Here is a 17,343-nt window from a genome sequence, read left to right on the forward strand (position 1 = left end):
TTGGAATCATTGGCTTTTTCTTTTTCCTGAACCCATTACAAACCATTATAGATAGTACACTTAGAGAATACATGTTCTCTTTGGGCAGAGTTAATAAATAAATAATATGTCAGTTTGCTCCTTCCTGTTCTACATAAGGCAAAGAATATTAGAGTTTTGGTGGAAATTACTTATAAGAAATTAACTGTTTAGTTGATAGAGGCAATAGGATAAAGTGAAAACAAGGCTTTACTTACAATGGGTGTTGATTTTTTTTATTTATTTAAAATATATCTGGACTCTCATTTCTAAGATATTAAGTAGCATAGGCATCATTCATAATAATGCTGGTTGGAATCTTGAGGAAAATAACTTTATCTTCATTAACTTATGCTGAAGTCCACTCTGTTTTGGGCCAATGCCAATGTGAAGACAGAAGTTCATGGAACAGTTTTGGGGTCCAATATGCACTGGCTATTTACCCCTCTACTAAGGATTAAAGCCTATCATTCCACATTTAGAGACAATATTTCAAAAGCAACTAGCTGTAGAAAAGGAGGTACAGATGTCTTAAGTTCATACTAAGTTTTAAATTGCAGAGATTTCTTTGAAGCAAGTTTTGATGAGAGAGACACAAGGCTGGGTGACTAAGAGCAGGCTAGAGAAGAAATTCTTAGAGGTAGGGTATGGAAAACTATGATGCTTAGGGTAAATGAGACACTTTATATTCAAGATTGGTCCTATAAGATTGGGCTTATAAATTTGAAGAAATATATTTTTTATGTCACAACTGGGGGAGGATGTGAACCTGGCATTTAGTGGTTAGAGGGCAGAGTTAGTGGTTAGAGGGTTTAACATTCTACAATGCACAAGATAGTCACCTACAATAGGGAATTATCTGTCAATGAAAGTTAATACTTCTGAGGTTGAGAAATCCTGCATTCGGGGATTCGTTCCCTTCAAGGTGTGTGTACAGTCTTTGGCTAGGGTTAGAGCTCAAAACTTGTCCACTCAGCCTCTCATGAGATTTTGAAACTTGATCAAAGTGAAATGAGGATAAAAAATAAGACAGAGAACAAAACAAGTTTTTTTTTTTATTTTTTAAATATTTTAATTATTTATTTTTAGAGAGAAGCGAAGGGAGGAGAAAGAGGAGAGAAACATCTATGTGCCACAGATAAATTGATAGGTTGCCTCTCACCTGCCCTCAACTGGGGACCTGGCCCGCAACCCAGGCATGTGCCCTGACTGGGAATCAAACCAGTGAGTGACCTTTTGCTGCACAGGCCAGTGCTCAGTCCACTGAGCCACACCAGCCAGGGCAAGAAAAACAAATTTTTAAAGAAATGCAAAACCAATTAAAATGAATTCAATCCTACCTGGGTAGCGAGATAGGTGGGAGTGGAGTCCATTTCTTTTTGGCACCAGTGAAACACCTAGCTGACCTGAGGAACAGAGCAAACAGCCAATGGTATTTGAGCATATGTGAAGATAGGAGACCAAAGATTGTAGAGGACATTGAAAGATCAGATGGTAAGAAGAGTGCTTAGGGACAATAAGGTCCCTGGGACCAGCACAGGGACCACGGTGGCTGAAGCCCCTGGCTGGTGCACAGGGTCTGTTGCAGGATTCATGGGAGAGAGCCAGGCTTCGCTGTGTGAGAGGCCAGGTGCTTGTTTGGACGGAGGTGGGGTGGGGGGGTGCTCAAACAGGAGGAATTTCTCAAAAATAAAAAGAGAAAATAGAGGCGCTTTGCGGATGTTTAGAGAATTCTCTCCAGCAGCCATGGCCTCTTGCGCTCCTACCCCCTCAGCCCCTGGACTGTGAACACCTGATAAGTAGCCCCAGCACACACCTGAAGCCCAGGTGGGTGTGCACTCTGATCAATGGCCTGGCTGCCCACAGGTAACTACACCTGAAGCACCTGGGACTGAACACCTTCCACCTAGCCCCTGAACACAGAGGAACAAAGCGCTGCAGGGCCCACTTGCTCTCTAGGAGGAAGGCAGAATGCCCCGCAGAGGGGAGCTACAGGGCTAGGGGAGACTGCAGTCCCCAGATACACTTGAGTCAGTAGGGGGCTGAACTACCCTGAAGGAGCACCCAGAGTCCCCAGCATCCAGGACAGCAACGAGCAAGAAGGTAGAGTGTCAGTTGCCCCTAATTGGTGCACCTCAAGTACAGCACAACAAGTAAACTAAAGGCCTAGGGGGAGCAGAAGGACCCTGAAGAACTGGACTGGAGACTGGACAACAGTGAAGAGTGTGGCTCAGGATGGGAGAAAAGTAAACCAATGCCTCCACCCACCCCCTCCCGTTTCAAAGACAGGAAGACCAACAGAATTCACCTGACCAATTTAAAGCCAGCAGAAGACTTTTTTCCCCCCTCCTTTTCTCTTCTTCTTCCTTTCTATCTTTCTTTCTTTTTTCACTCATTCTTCCTTCCTTCCTTCCTTTACTTTTTTATTCCTTCTTCCTGCATTCGTTTATTTTTTTTTACTTTAATCTTTGTTAAAATTCCTTCTCATTTTCTTTCCTCTGATCTTTTCTTATTCCTTCTTCCTTCCTTCCTTCCTTTCCTTTTCTATTCCTTCCTTTTGTTTTACTTTTTCTTTTTTCCCCCTCCTTTTACCACAGGTGAGACAATAAAACCTGTAACTCTGAAAAGAGCAGAGTTACACCTGTTAGACCCATAAGCGACAGCCCAAGATGAGCGAGCTCAGGAGATTAAGGAGACGGCACCACAGAATCCCATTGGCATTCTACCATAGAAGTTCATACCATAAACCCAGGGACTCAGAACAGATCAATTTAAGAAGCAGAGGCTAACAAGAAGAGTCTCACAAACAATGGGAAGACAAAGAAACAATCCCCAAATGAAAGGAAAGGAGGAACGTCAGAAAGAATGCTAACTGAAAAAGAGGCAACTCAACTATCAGATACTGAGTTCAAAGCAATGGTTATCAGAAAGCTCACTGAGCTCACTGAGAACTACCAGAAACTAGAGGGAAACTACAATGAACTCACTGCAAACTATATTAACATAAAAAAGGAAATAGAAACTACCAACAAGGGCCAACAGGAAATGAAGAATACGATATCTGAACTGAAGAACACAGTAAAAGGAATGAAAAGCAGACTTGATGAAGCAGGGGATTGGATCAGGGAGCTGGAGGACAAAGTACAGAAAAACATGCAGAAAGAGCAAGAAAAGGAAAAGAGGCTCAGAAAGAGTGAAGAGGGATTAAGGGATATAGAGGACAACATGAAACTTAATAATATCCATATAATAGGGATACCAGAAGGAGAAGAAGAAGAGCAAGGGATAGCAAACTTGTTTGAAAAAGTAATGACGGAAAATTTCCCTAATCTGATGAGAGAAAAACTCACACAAATCCAGGAAACACAGAGATTCCCAAGCAAGAGGAACCCAAAGAGGCCCACTACAAGATACATCATAATTAAAATGGCAAAATTCCAAGACAAAGAGAGGATCTTAAAGGCAGCAAGGGAGAAAAAATAAGTATCATACAAGGGAAACCCACCGACGTTAGCAGCTGACTTCTCAATGGAAACACTCCAAGCCAAAAGAGAATGGCAAATAACATTATAACAAATGAGAACCAGAGGTTGCAAACATTGTGACATTAACTAGCAAGGCTCTCAATCAAGACAGAAGGCCAAATAATGAGCTTCCCAGACAAAAGAAGTCTAAAAGAATACACTTCCACCAAACCAGCTGTGCAAGAGACACTAAAGGGACTGCTTTTAAGGAAAGGAAGGAAAAAAGAAAAAGAGAGGAACACAGGTATGAAAAAATGGCAATGAATAACTACTTATCAACAATAACCTTAAAGGTAAATAGATTAAATGCTCCAATCAAAAGATATACAATAGCTGAATGGATAAGAAAACATGACCCACACATATGCTGCCTACAAGAGATCCACCTCAGGACAAAAGACCTACACAGACTGAAAGTGAAGGTCTGGAAATAAAGTTTCCAATCAAATGGCAAGAAAAAAAAGCAGGGGTAGCAATACTCATATCAGACAAAATAGACTTCAAAAGAAGGGCCATAAACAGAGACCCAGAAGGTCGCTTCATAATACTCAAAGGAAGAATCCACCAAGAAGACATGAACATTGTAAATATACATGCACCCAACATAGGAGCACCCAAATACATTAAGAAAATCTTGGAGGACATCAAGAAAGATATTGACAGCAACACAATTATAGTAGGGGAATTTAACACCCCACTGTCAAAAATGGACAGGTTTTCCAAACAAAATATCAATAAGGATATTGTGTCACTTAACAATACCCTAGATGAAATGGACTTAACTGATATATATAGAGATTTTCATCCCAAAGAAGCAAAATAAACATTATTTTCAAGTGTACATGGAACATTTTCAAAGATAGACCACATGATAGCACACAAAGCAAGCCTCAACAAACTCAAGATAATTGAAGTCATATCAAGCATTTTCTCTGACCACAAGGGACTGAAACTAGAAACCAACCCAAAGGACAAAACCCAAATCTCTCAAAATCATGGAGACTGAATAGCATGTTATTAAACAATAAATGGGTGAAGAATGATTAGAGAAGAAATCAAAAAGTTTCTGGAAAAAAAAAATGAACTAAGAACAATCCAAAACCTATGGGACACAGCAAAGGCAGTCCTGAGAGGGAAGTTCATAGCAATACGGGCCTATCTTGAAAAGATAGACACATTTCAAGCAAACAAGATAACCCTATGCCTACAAGAACTGGAGGAACAACAACAAAGACAGCCCCGACCAAGTAGAAGGAAGGAAATAACCAAGATCAGAGCAGAGTTAAATGACATAGAGACTAAAAGCACAATTCTAAGGATCAATGAATCCAGGAGCTGCTTCTTTCAAAACACAAACAGAATCGACAAGCCTATAAGTAGGCTCATCAAGAAAAAAAGAAACAAGATCCAAATAATCACAATTAGAAATGAAAGAGGAGAGATTACAACTGATACCACAGAGATACAAAGGATTGTGAGAAATTACTACAAAGAACTGTATGCCAAGAAATTTGGAAACCTAGGTGAAATGTACAGATTCTAGAAAAATATACTGTTCCAAAACTGAATGAAGAAGAAGCAGAAAACCTGTACAGACCAATAACAACAGAGGAAATTGAAGCAGTCATCAAAAAACTTCCATACACAAAAGCCCTGGACCAGATGGTTTCACAGGAGACTTCTACAAAGCATTTAAGGAAGAGCTAACCCCTATCCTTCACAGACTATTCGACAAAATCCAAAGTGATAGAAGACTCCCAAACTCTTTTTCTGAAGCCAACATCATCCTAATCCCAAAACGAGAAAAAGACACAACGAAGAAAGAAAACTTCAGGCCAATATCGCTGATGAATATAGACAATGAAATTCTCAACAAAACTTTGGCAAACCGCATTCAGAAATACATTAAAAAGATCATCCACCATGACCAAGTGGGATTCATCCCAGGGATGCAAGGATGGTACAATATTCACAAATCAATAAACATAATACACCACATCAACAACAGCAAAGACAAAAACCACATGATCATATCAATAGATGCGGAAAAGCACTTGATAAGATACAGTACCCGTTTATCATAAAAACACTCAGCAAAGTGGGACTAGATGGAGCATTCCTCAACATAATACAGACCATATATGAGAGACCTACATCCAACATCACACACAATGGACAAAAACCTAGAGCTTTCCCACTAAGATCAGGAACAAGACAAGAATGCCCTCTCTCACCACTCCTATTCAACATAGTTATGGAAGTCCTAACCACAGCAATAAGACAAGAGAAAGAAATAAAAGGCATCCAAATTGGAAAGGAGGAAATGGAACTGTCACTGTTGGCAGATGATATGATAGTGTACATGGAAAATCCTGTAGATTCCACCAAAAATATATTCGACCTAATAAATGAATTTGGCAAAACAGCTGGATACAAAGTCAATACTCAGAAATCATTGGCATGCCTGTATACCAACAATGAAATATCAGAAACAGAAATCAGGAAAAAATCCCATTTGATATAGCAACAAGAAAACTAAAGTACCTAGTAATCAACCTAACCAAGGAGGTAAAAGACCTGTACTCAGAAAACTACACAACATTGAAGAAAGAAATTAAGGAAGACACAAACAAATGGAAGCATGCACCATCCTAATGGATTGGAAGAATTAACATCATCAAAATGGCCATACTACCCAAAGGAATTTATAGATTCAATGCAATCCCTATTAGAGTTCCCATGACATATTTCTCAGATACAGAAGAAACATTTCAGAAATTTATATGAAACCATAAACAACCCTGAATAGCTGTAGCAAGTTTGAGAAAGATGAACAAAAGAAGGAGAGATCACAATACCTGATATCCAAGTGTATTACAAGGCCACTGTAATCAAAACAACCTGGTACTGTCATAAAAACAGGCAAATAGACCAATGGAAGAGAACAGAGAGTCCAGAAGTGAACCTAAGTCTCTATGGTCAATTAATATTTTACAAAGTAGGCAGGAGCATAAATTGGAGCAAAAATAACCTCTTCAACCAATGGTGTTGGGAGATTGGACAGCTACCTGCAAAAAATAAAACTCAATCACCAACTTATGCCATACACAAAAATAAATTTAAGGTGGATAAAAGCCTTAAATATTTCATAACTCCATAAAAGTCCTAGAGGAAAACGTTGGCACGAAAATCTCAGACATTCCATGCAGCAACATCTTCACAGACATGTCCCCTAAAGCAAGGGACATAAAGGAAAGAATAAACAAATGGGACCTCATCCAAATAAAAAGCTTATGCATGGCTAAAGAAGACAGCATTAAAATGAAAAGAGAACTAACAATATGGGAAAACATTTTTGCCAATGATACCTCGGACAAGGGTCAGATGTCCAAAATATATAAAGAACTCATACTACTCCACTCCAGTAAGACAAACAACCCAATTAAAAAATGGGCAAAGTACTTGAATAGACACTTCTCCAAGGAAGACATACAGAGGGCCCAGAGACATATGAAAAGACACTCAGCATCACTAGCCATCAGAGAAATACAAATTAAAACCACAATAGGTACCATCTCACACCAGTCAGAGTGGCCATCAGAAAAAAATGTTGGAGAGGATGCAGAGAAAAGGGAACCGTGGTACATTGTTGGTGGGAATGCAGACAGGTGCAACCACTGTGGAAAACAGTATGGAATTTCCTCAGAAAACTAAAATTGTAACTGCCCTTTGACCCACAATTCCACTGCTGGGATTATACCCTAAGAGCTCAGAAACACCTATCCAAAAGATCCTAAGCATCTCAATGTTCATAGCAGCACAATTTGCAATAGCCAAGTACTGGAAGCAACCTAAGTGCCCACCAGCAAATGAGTGGATCAAAAAACTATGGTGCATTTACAGAATAGAATTCCAAGCAGCATGAAAAAAGGAGTTTATACCCTTTGCAACAGCATGGATGGAACTGGAGAGCATTATGCTAAGTTAAATAAGCCAGGCAGTGAGGGACAAATACCATATGATCTCACCTTTAACTGGAACATAATCAACAAAAGAAAAATATCAAACAATATATAACCAGAGACTTTGAAGTTAAGAACAGTCTAACAATAGCCAGAGGGGAATGTGGAGGTGATAGTGTGGAGAGGGGTTTATAGGAACTACTATAAAAGACACATGGACAAAATCAAGGGGGAGGGTGGAGTCGGGTGTGGGTGGTGGTTTTGGCCTGGGTATGTTGGTGTGTTGGGGAGAAAATGCAGACAATTGGAATTGTATAACAATATTTTTTTTTAAGTGAAGTCAATCCAATGATGGGATCAAGCCAGAGGGGTGTGGGGAATGGATAGTGGGGAGAAGGATCTATAGGGGCTACTATAAAGGACACGAGGAGAAAATCAAGGGGGAGGGTAGAGGTGGGGGAGTGAGATGGGACTGGCTGGGGTGGGGTGGATGGATGGCGAGAAAATGCAGAGAATTGTAACTGAATAAAAAAATAAAATAAAAAAATTTTAAAAAGTAAAAAAAAGATGATGATATTATTTTGTTTTCTCTTGTCTATATACCTAGACCTGTCCTGGCTTCTTTTCTGTGTCTAAACTTATGTCCCAGACACCCTGTACACCCTTGGGACTTCCTTTTGATAAATTCTTTTTGCTTATATTAGCAAGAGTTTCTTTGTGTTTATTATAACCTCAGGACTCTATGGGAATCATCTGTTTTTAAAGAAAAATGCTACTGGAAAGTTTATTTGGAGATTGTGTTTATTTGTTCCACAGTTGCAGACACTATCTTAATTGGTGGTTTACCTGAGGCATGATCTTTTCTTCCAGGGGTTTAAAAATCTTGTTAGAGAAAGTAGATATACCAATATAAGTTGAGGCTTATTTTGTATTCAAAGCAGTGTATGCTATGAACAAAATTAGTGGTTCAAAGAAATAGTAATTGCTTTATTATTTCACAAAGAGGGAAGGTTAGCTTGGGCTTTTATTAGGGAAGGCTTTACAGAGGATGTATCACTTAAACTGTTGTTTGGGGGCTAGATATAAGTTTGGATGACAAAAAGGAAAGGAAGGTCTTAGAGTGGCATTGTGGGCATGGTGAAATCAGACAGAACTGAGTTCTAATCCCAGATTTACTAGAGAAATGCTGCTTGAATTTGGGAAAGTTGCCTATAAAATGTAATCCAAAATACCTTAGAAAAGTGCTTAGGACAAGTAGGTACTAAATGAATGATAGGTATAGTATGTCCAAGCTTAGGGAAAGTGTTTAAGCCAAGATGCATAGCTGGAAATTAATGAAATATGTTAATGGAACAAATAGGGAAGTAACTTGGGTATGCAGCATTGATAAAGTAGGAGAAGAATTGAGGGAAAAAGGCATGAAGATTGTTTTTTTTAGGCTATATTGTGGCTACCTTCGTGTTCCTGGCTGACAGGTTGATTTTATCTTGTTGAAAATATATGATACATTGGTAGATTTTGAATGGTTAAATGTTGTGATGAAAATAATAACTTTGAAAATGTGATTTCAGTGTTTGTGTGTTGAATGGATTTGGACGTATCCATTTCATTGACCTTAACATAGACATCCCATAATGAATTAATTCATAGAAATTAATGAGTTATTTTATGATCCTAATTACATGAGTTTGTACACTTACTGTCCTTTGCATCAAGCTGTGCTTCTACTCTCTCCCACTTGGCTTTCTGACAAGCCTAATTACACAGACAAGTCAATGATAAAAGAGTATAATGAAACATGTAACAACAAAGTATAATATTTAGGCAATATAGTCAAATAAACTAACTTATTCACTCAGATGACTAATTCTATTGATTTGTTATACTAATTCATAGAAATTGACCAGTAATTTCAGTAAAATCAGTTGATCTGGTTGTACCGGTGGACACAACCTTAGTCTGCAATAGAAAAGAAACAGCTTATTTGGGCATTCTACTCAAGAAAGTTAGTGTCACACACATAAAACCTAGCTTTAGTAAAAAACCGGTAGTCTCAGTAATCACCTCACTAGTTAATTAAGACTAGTATTATCTTATACTCAGTTGAGCAATTATATTTAAGAATAATTAAACATAAGAAGCTACAGAGGGAAATGCAGAGGAGGAATTGTGGACCGAAACATTAGTACTAAACTGCATCCCTTGCTCCTATTCTTTCAATCAAAATATCAAGCTTGAGCAGCAAACTAAAGATTAGCTCAGATCCCAGTTTGTCCCCTTAGAGGTCTAGGATAAAGTTTCTAATAAAATTGTCAATCTCCACTCTGTTGTTCAGGGAGCTTGATAGTGACATCCACCCTTCATTTTCCAAAGAGTAACTGAAATTATGGGGAGATTTTAAAAGAAACAAAAGAAATCAGCTTGCCTGCCCATGGCAGCATGTACTCTAGCTATTCTACAAATGCTATAATTATGCTGGGTGCTGATTTGTCTCTGGGCTAGTGACCAGGATCCAGATGAACTGCTGCATTTGCTGTTTTATCATCACAAACAATCTGCATTTCTTGGTATTTCCTAGGCCTACACATGACATTGGGATTTAATAAGTCTTCACTCCCATACATCACATTGGGATGTGTTAGAACAAGTTCAAGTTCATCCTCTATCATTCATGGGTTTAGAAAAAAAAATCCTTAGTATCTGGAATGTCCTATAGGGAATCATGTATCAGCTGTCTATTTGCCACAAAGCCACTCCCACTGACCTAGGAACCTTAGCTTAGTTAACTAGTATGTAGACAAAGATGCTAAAACCATTGCTTCAGGGAGACTTCTAGCCAAGATGGAGGCATAGGTAGACATACTGTGCCTCCTCGCACAATGAAAAGGACAACAAATTTAAAAACAGAAAACAAGCAGAACTGACAGAAAATGAAACTGGATGGAGGTCTGACAAGCAAGGAGTTAAAGAAGAAACATTCATCCAGACCAGTAGGAGGGGTGGAGATGGGCAGGCAGGCAGAGAGGACTCCTGGCAAGGCAGCTGCTGAAGGACTGGGGCAAGCAAGGCAGTGGCTGGCAGACCAGGCGGTCCCACATTCACATTGCAGGTAAACCGGGAGGAAAAACTTGGGAGTGAGACAGACCAAGCAACCCAGAATACCAGAGTAGGGAAACAAAGCCTCAAGGCCTCTGACTGAAAACACCTGTGGGGGTTGAGGCAGCAGTGGGAGAAACTCCCAGCCTCACAGGAGAGTTTTTTGGAGAGACCCATGGGGTCTTAGAAAGTACACAAAACCACCCACCCAGGAATCAGCACCAGAAGGGCCCAATTTGATTGTGGGTAGTGGGGGAAGTGACTGAAAACTGGCAGAGAGTGGTGCAAGTGGCTTTGTTCCCTCTTGGGTCCCTCCTGCACATACAGCATCACAAAGCAGCACTGTGGGTTGCCCCACCCTGGTGAACACCTAAGGCTCCACCCCTTACTACATAACAGGTGCACTGAGACAAAAAAAAAAAAAAAAAAAAAAAAGACCCAACTGAAAGAACAGTTCAAAGCTCGAAAAAAACTACAACTGAGCAATGAAAAGATAGTCAACCTATCAGATGCACATTTCAAAACACTGGCAATCAGGATACTCACAGAATTGGTTGAATATGTTCACAAATTAAAGGAAAAAAACAACGGCTATGCTAAGTGAAATAAAAAAAAATGTACAGGGAACCGACAGTGACGGGAAGGAAATGGGGACTCAGATCAATGGTGTGAGCCAAAAGGAAGAAAGAAACATTCAATGAGAACAGAATGAAGAAACAAGAATTCAAAAAAAAAAAATGAGGATAGGCTTAGGAACCTCCAAGACATCTTTAAATGTTCCAACATCCTAATCATAGGGGTGCCAGAAGAAGAGGAAGAGCAAGGAGTTGAAAACTTATTTAAACAAATAATGAAGGAGAATTTCCCCAGTCTGGCAAAGGAAATAGACATATGGGAAGTCCAGGAAGCTCAGAGACTACCAAAGAAGCTGGACCCAAGGAGGAACACACCAAGTCATATCACAATTACATTAGCCAAGATTAAAGATAAGGATAGAATCTTAAAAGGTGCAAGAGAAAAGGAGACAGTTACTTACAAACGGGTTCCCATAAGACTGTCAGCTGATTTCTCAAAAGAGACCTTACAGGCAAGAAGGGACTGGCAAGAAGTATTCCAAGTCATGAAAGGCAAGGACCTACATCCAAGATTACTCTATCCAGCAAAGCTATCATTTAGAATGGAAGGGCAGATACAGTGCTTCCCAGATAAGGTCAAGTTCAAGGAGTTCATCATCACCAAGCCCTTGTTATATGCAATGTTAAAGGGAAAGGAGATCAAAAATATGAACAGTAAAATGACAACAAACTCACAGTTATTATCAACTGAACCTAAACAAATACAAAAACAAAAGCAAGCTAAGCAAACAACTAGAACAGGAACAGAATCACAGAAATGGAGATCACAAGGAGGGTTATCAGTGGGGGAGCGGGAGGGCGAGAAAGGGGGAAAAGGTACAGAGAATAAGTAGCATAAATGGTAGGCAGAAATTAGACAAGGGAAAGTTAAGAATAGTATAGGAAATATAGAAGCCAAAGAACTTATATGTATGACCCATGGGCATGAACTAAAGGGGGATATTGCGGGTGGGAGGGGGTGTGCAGGGCAGAGAGGAATAAAGGGGGGAAATGGGACAACTGTAATAGCACAATCAATAAAATATATTTAAAAATAAAATAAAAACTAACAATTAACTCAACAAGTAAGGTATAGACATTTAAAAAGTAATAACACATATGAACTTAAGAGATTGTGTACTCTGGAATACTCAGTGGGATGGTAAGTCATCTCAGAGTTAACATCAAGTTTACGTTATTCAGTTATGACAATTATTATTTCTAATTGTCTATGGTTTAAAAAACACTTCAAATCTATGCACAGAGAACAAAGCCATATAAAAAGAGATACAGACAGGTTATTTGTACTGAATGTTGCCCCCAGATGAATATGAAAATATTTTCGTCTTCCAGTACATCTATTCAAGTGATTGCTGCATTCTAATAACGATTTGTAAACCAAATCTTTTTTTTCAATCTTCACCTGAGGATATTTTTTATTATTGATTTTAGAGAGGGAGATAGGAAGAGACAGTCATGAATTGGTTATTTCCCATTAAAAAAAAAAAAAAAAAAAAAACCTTGGTTCAGTGCTGAGCATTTTTAAAAGTATCCTGCCTCTAACTTATATCTGTCTTCCTATTTATTCTTCTGATGGGGGCTTTTGATCACAGGGGGTTCAAAATGAGACAATATAAGCTTCATTTAACTTCTTTATATTGGTCATAATTGTAACTATCTTCCTTATCTCCCAAGGTCATTGTGTAGATTACTTTTTAAAATTATTTTCTTTATTGTTGTTCAGGTACAATGTCTCCCTTTCACCCCTACCCCAGCCATCCCCACCTCACACCCCAGATTCCACCCCTTTGGTTTTGTCCATGTGTCCTTTACAGTTTTTCCTAAAAACCCTTCCCCTCCTTCCCGATTATCCCCTCCCACCTCCCCTCTGGTTACTGTCAGTTTATTGTTAATTTCAATGTCTGTTATATTTTGCTTGCTTGTTTATTTTGTTGATTAGGTTCCACTTACGGGTGAGATCATATGGTATTTGTCTTTCACCGCCTGGCTTATTTCACTTAACATAGTGCTCTCCAGTTCCATGCATGCTGCCATAAAGGGTAGGAGCTCCTTCCTTCTTTCTGCTTCATAGTATTCCATTGTGTAAATGTGGTACTTTTTTAACCATTCATTTACTGATGGGCACTTAGGTAGCAGGAGGATCAATCCACCAATAATGTCCATTAGGGTTATAGTTCATTAACAATGGTTAGCACCATTGTCTGTATGGAGATTTAATGTTTATCTGATTATACTTTTTAAATCTATATTTCTTTAAATTCAAAAGTCTATAAAAACCACTTGATACAGACTATTTTTTTGATCTCTTTGGAAAATGCAGTTGTCAACAACAGCCTATTTACAGTGATCAATGGTACTCTAAATATGCTGGGAAATGGAAATTGTATGGATAAAGTAAAATCTAAGGTAGGAATATCGTCTAGTAAATGTTTACACACTATCAAGTCTACAAGCATTAAATATCATACATGGTAGAATCTATTTTATCTTGTAATTTATTTCAATTTTCACATTACCTTCTTTCATTTTCTCTTCTAGCTTTACTCACAGACAAGCCTCCCAAGCCATTGTTCCCCATGGAGAATCAACCCAGTGTTATAGATGTACAGCTGGGTAAGTTCCCTTCTGGGAATAACAGATCCAAAACTTCCTCTCTGTTAACAAATAGAGAAAATTGCATAAACCAAGAAAGGTTTATTGCCACTAATATTACATGGAAATCAACTTACATCTTATCATTTGTAATTATGGAGTTCAGTTCGATAATGGTTTAAGGAACTTAACTTGTATTGCATCAAGTAATGGTAACACTGATTGGTTACACTGGGTATTAAGTGTGTGGAGGAACAGAGCTTTTTAACTCTGTGATTGATAGATTCATGGGTGTTGTGCATTAGTAATTGGTACAGAAAATTTTTCATGGTTTTCAGCTAATTTTATTTTTAAATTTAGAGATCATTAACTCTTGAAGAACAGTCACATTTTTAAAAACTAGAAGAGCCACTCAAACTTTTATAATGTTGTGATAATATTATTTCCAATGGCAAAATCTATGGCTATTTAGAACTTTTTCTAGGGTAAGATCCTGAGTACTTATGAATCATATGGTTTGGGGAAAAAATACGAAGTTGATTTATGGGTGCTTATGTCTTTATAGAGTCTTAAATAAGGACAAAAAATTTTTCACCTTCGTGTGTGTGAGTGTGTGTGCTCCCCCACCACCAATACTTGTATTTACAAAACTGTAAGCTTAAAAGTCAGAGGCCTGCCAGCATCTTTTTCAAACCATGGCCTTTACTCTAAACTATGTATTTTAACATTGGTAAGCACTCCTCTATGAGGTATCATTCTGTTCTTCAATTCCAAGAATGTCTTCCATGTGGAGCGAGATAACTGAGTAAACATGCTGAAAATATATTAGACATACTTTGGGAATATTACTTATTGAAATATGTGACTATAGTGGTAGCCACTAATTATATAGCCAGGGAAGATGAATAGGCCCAAATATTTTACTCATTTTGGAAGTTTTTGATTCAAACTTTTAAAAATTTTATGGAAGTTATTGGGATAACGTCCATTAATTCAATTATATAGGTTTCAGGTATACAATTCTATAATATGTTATCTGTATATTGTACTGTGTGTTCACCACCCCGAGTAAAATCACCTTCCATTACCTTTCACCCCTCTCATTACCCTCTTCTATGTCTACCCACATTCCTTCCCTGTGGTAATCAACATACTGTTTTCTGTGTTTGTGAAGTTTTCTTTTTGTTGTTGTTGTTGTTTTTATGATTGTATTTAAATTTTATTTTTTTATTATTATACAATTACAGTTGTGTGCCTTTTCTCCCCATCCCTTCACCCCACCCCACCAAAACCCCCTCCCTTCCCCACCTCCACCTTCCCCCTTGATTTGGTCCATGTGTCCTTTAAAGTAGTTCCTGAAAGTCCCTCTCCTCACTGTCCCCTCCCCACTCCCCCCTGCCAATTATTAGATTGTTCCCAACTTCAATGTCTCTGGTTATATTTTGTTTCCTTTTTTCTTCTATTTATTATATTCCAGTTAAAGGTGAGATCGTATAATATTTGTGCCTCACCACATGGTTATTTCAATTAACATAATGCTCTCCAGTTTCATCCATGCTGTTGCCAAGTGTATAAGCTCCTTCTTTCTCTCTGCTGCGTAGAATTCCATTGTGTAAATATACCCTAGTTTTTGGATCCACTCGTTTGCTGATGGGCACTTAGGTTGCTTCCAGTACTTGGCTATTGTAAATTGTGCTGCTATGAACATTGGGGTACACAGGTTATTTGGATGGGTGTTTCAGGGTTCTTAGGGTATAATCCCAGCAACAGAATTGCTGGGTCAAAGGGCAGTTCCATGTTTAGTTTTCTGAGGAAATTCCATACTGATTTCCACAGTGGCCTCACCAGTCTGCATTCCCACCAACAGTACACTAGGGTTCCCTTTTCTCCGCATCCTCTCCAACATTTGTTTGTGGATTTGTTTATGTTGGCCACTCTGACTGGTGTGAGATGGTACGTCATTGTGGTTTTAATTTGCATCTCTCTGATGGCTAGGGATGCTGAGCATCTTTTCCTATGTCTCTGGGCCCTCTGTATGTCTTCCTTGGAGAAGTGTCTGTTCAAGTCCTTTGCCCATTTTTTAATTGGGTTGTTTCTCTTCCTGGAGTGGAGTCGTGTGAGTTCTTTATATATTTTGGAGATCAGGCCCTTGTCTGAGGTATCATTAGCATATATGTTTTCCCATACTGTTGGTTTTCTTCGTAATTTGGTGCTGTTTTCTTTAGCCATGCAGAAGCTTTTTATATTGATGAGGTCCCATTTGATTATTCTTCCCTTATGTCCCTTCCTTTAGGGGACATATCTGTGAGGATGTTGCTCTGTGGAATGTCTGAGATTTTCCTGCCAATGTTTTCCTCAAGGACGTTTATGGTGTTACAACTTATATTTAACTCTTTTATCCATCTTGAGTTTATTTTTGTGTATGTCGTAAGTTGGAGATCAAGTTTCAGTTTTTTGTACGTAGCTGTCCAGATCTCCCAACACCATCTGTTGAAGAGGCTGTTTTTGCTCCATTTTATGCTCCTGCCTCCTTTGTCAAATATTAATTGACCATACAGACTTGATTTATTTCTGGGCTCTCTGTTCTGTTCCATTGGTCTATGTGCCTGTTTTGATGCCAGTACCAGGCTGTTTTGATTACAGTGGCCTTGTAATAGGAATACAGTTTGATATCAGGTATTGTGATCCCTCCTGCTTTGTTCTTCTTTCTCAAAATTGCTGCAGCTATTCGGGGTCGTTTATGGTTCCATATAAATTTCTGAAATGTTTGTTCTATATCTGTGAAATATCTCATGGGTACTCTAATAGGGATTGCATTGAATCTATAAATTGCTTTGGGTAGTATGGCCATTTTGATGATGTTAATTCTTCCAATCCATGAGCATGGTACATGCTTCCATTTGTTAGTGTCTTCCTTAATTTCTTTCTTCAGTGTTGTGTAGTTTTCTGAGTACAGGTCTTTTACCTTCTTGGTTAGGTTTATTCCTAGGTACTTGATTTTTCTTGTTGCTATATCAAATGGGATTTTTTTCCTGATTTCTGTTTCTGCAGTTTCGTTGTTGCTGTACAGGAATGCCTTTGATTTCTGAGTATTGACTTTGTATCCAGCTGTTTTGCCAAATTCATTTATTAGGTCGAGGAGTTTTTTGGTGGAGTCTATAGAATTTTCCATGTACACTATCATGTCATCTGCAAACAGTGAGAGTTTCATTTTCCAATTTTCAATTTGGATGCCTTTTATTTCTGTTTCTCTTCTGATTGCTGAGGCTAGGACTTCAAATACTATGTTCAATAAGAGTGGTGAGAGAGGGCATCCTTGTCTTGTTCCTGATCTTAGTGGGAAAGCTCTAAGTTTTTGTCCATTGAGTATGATGTTGGCTGTAGGTCTCTCAAATATGGCTTTTATTATGTTGAGGAATGCTCCTTTTATTCCCACTTTGCTGAGTGTTTTTATCAGAAATAGGTGCTGTATCTTATCAAATGCTTTTTCCGCATCTATTGATATGATCATGTGAC

General features: G+C 38.5%; 1 protein-coding gene across 1 annotated transcript in view; it reads left to right on the forward strand.

The window, feature by feature from the left end:
* Window positions 1-17,343, forward strand: part of IL1RAPL2 (interleukin 1 receptor accessory protein like 2) — a 1,002,993-nt gene that overhangs the window by 761,617 nt on the left and 224,033 nt on the right. The window contains exon 6 of the mRNA XM_045188489.3: window positions 13,774-13,848. Within this exon, the coding sequence (XP_045044424.2) occupies window positions 13,774-13,848 (75 nt within the window). The remainder of the gene's footprint in view (window positions 1-13,773; window positions 13,849-17,343) is intronic.

Source organism: Desmodus rotundus, chromosome X (assembly GCF_022682495.2).
Source record: "Desmodus rotundus isolate HL8 chromosome X, HLdesRot8A.1, whole genome shotgun sequence".
In the NCBI taxonomy this organism is placed as follows: Eukaryota; Metazoa; Chordata; class Mammalia; order Chiroptera; family Phyllostomidae; genus Desmodus; species Desmodus rotundus.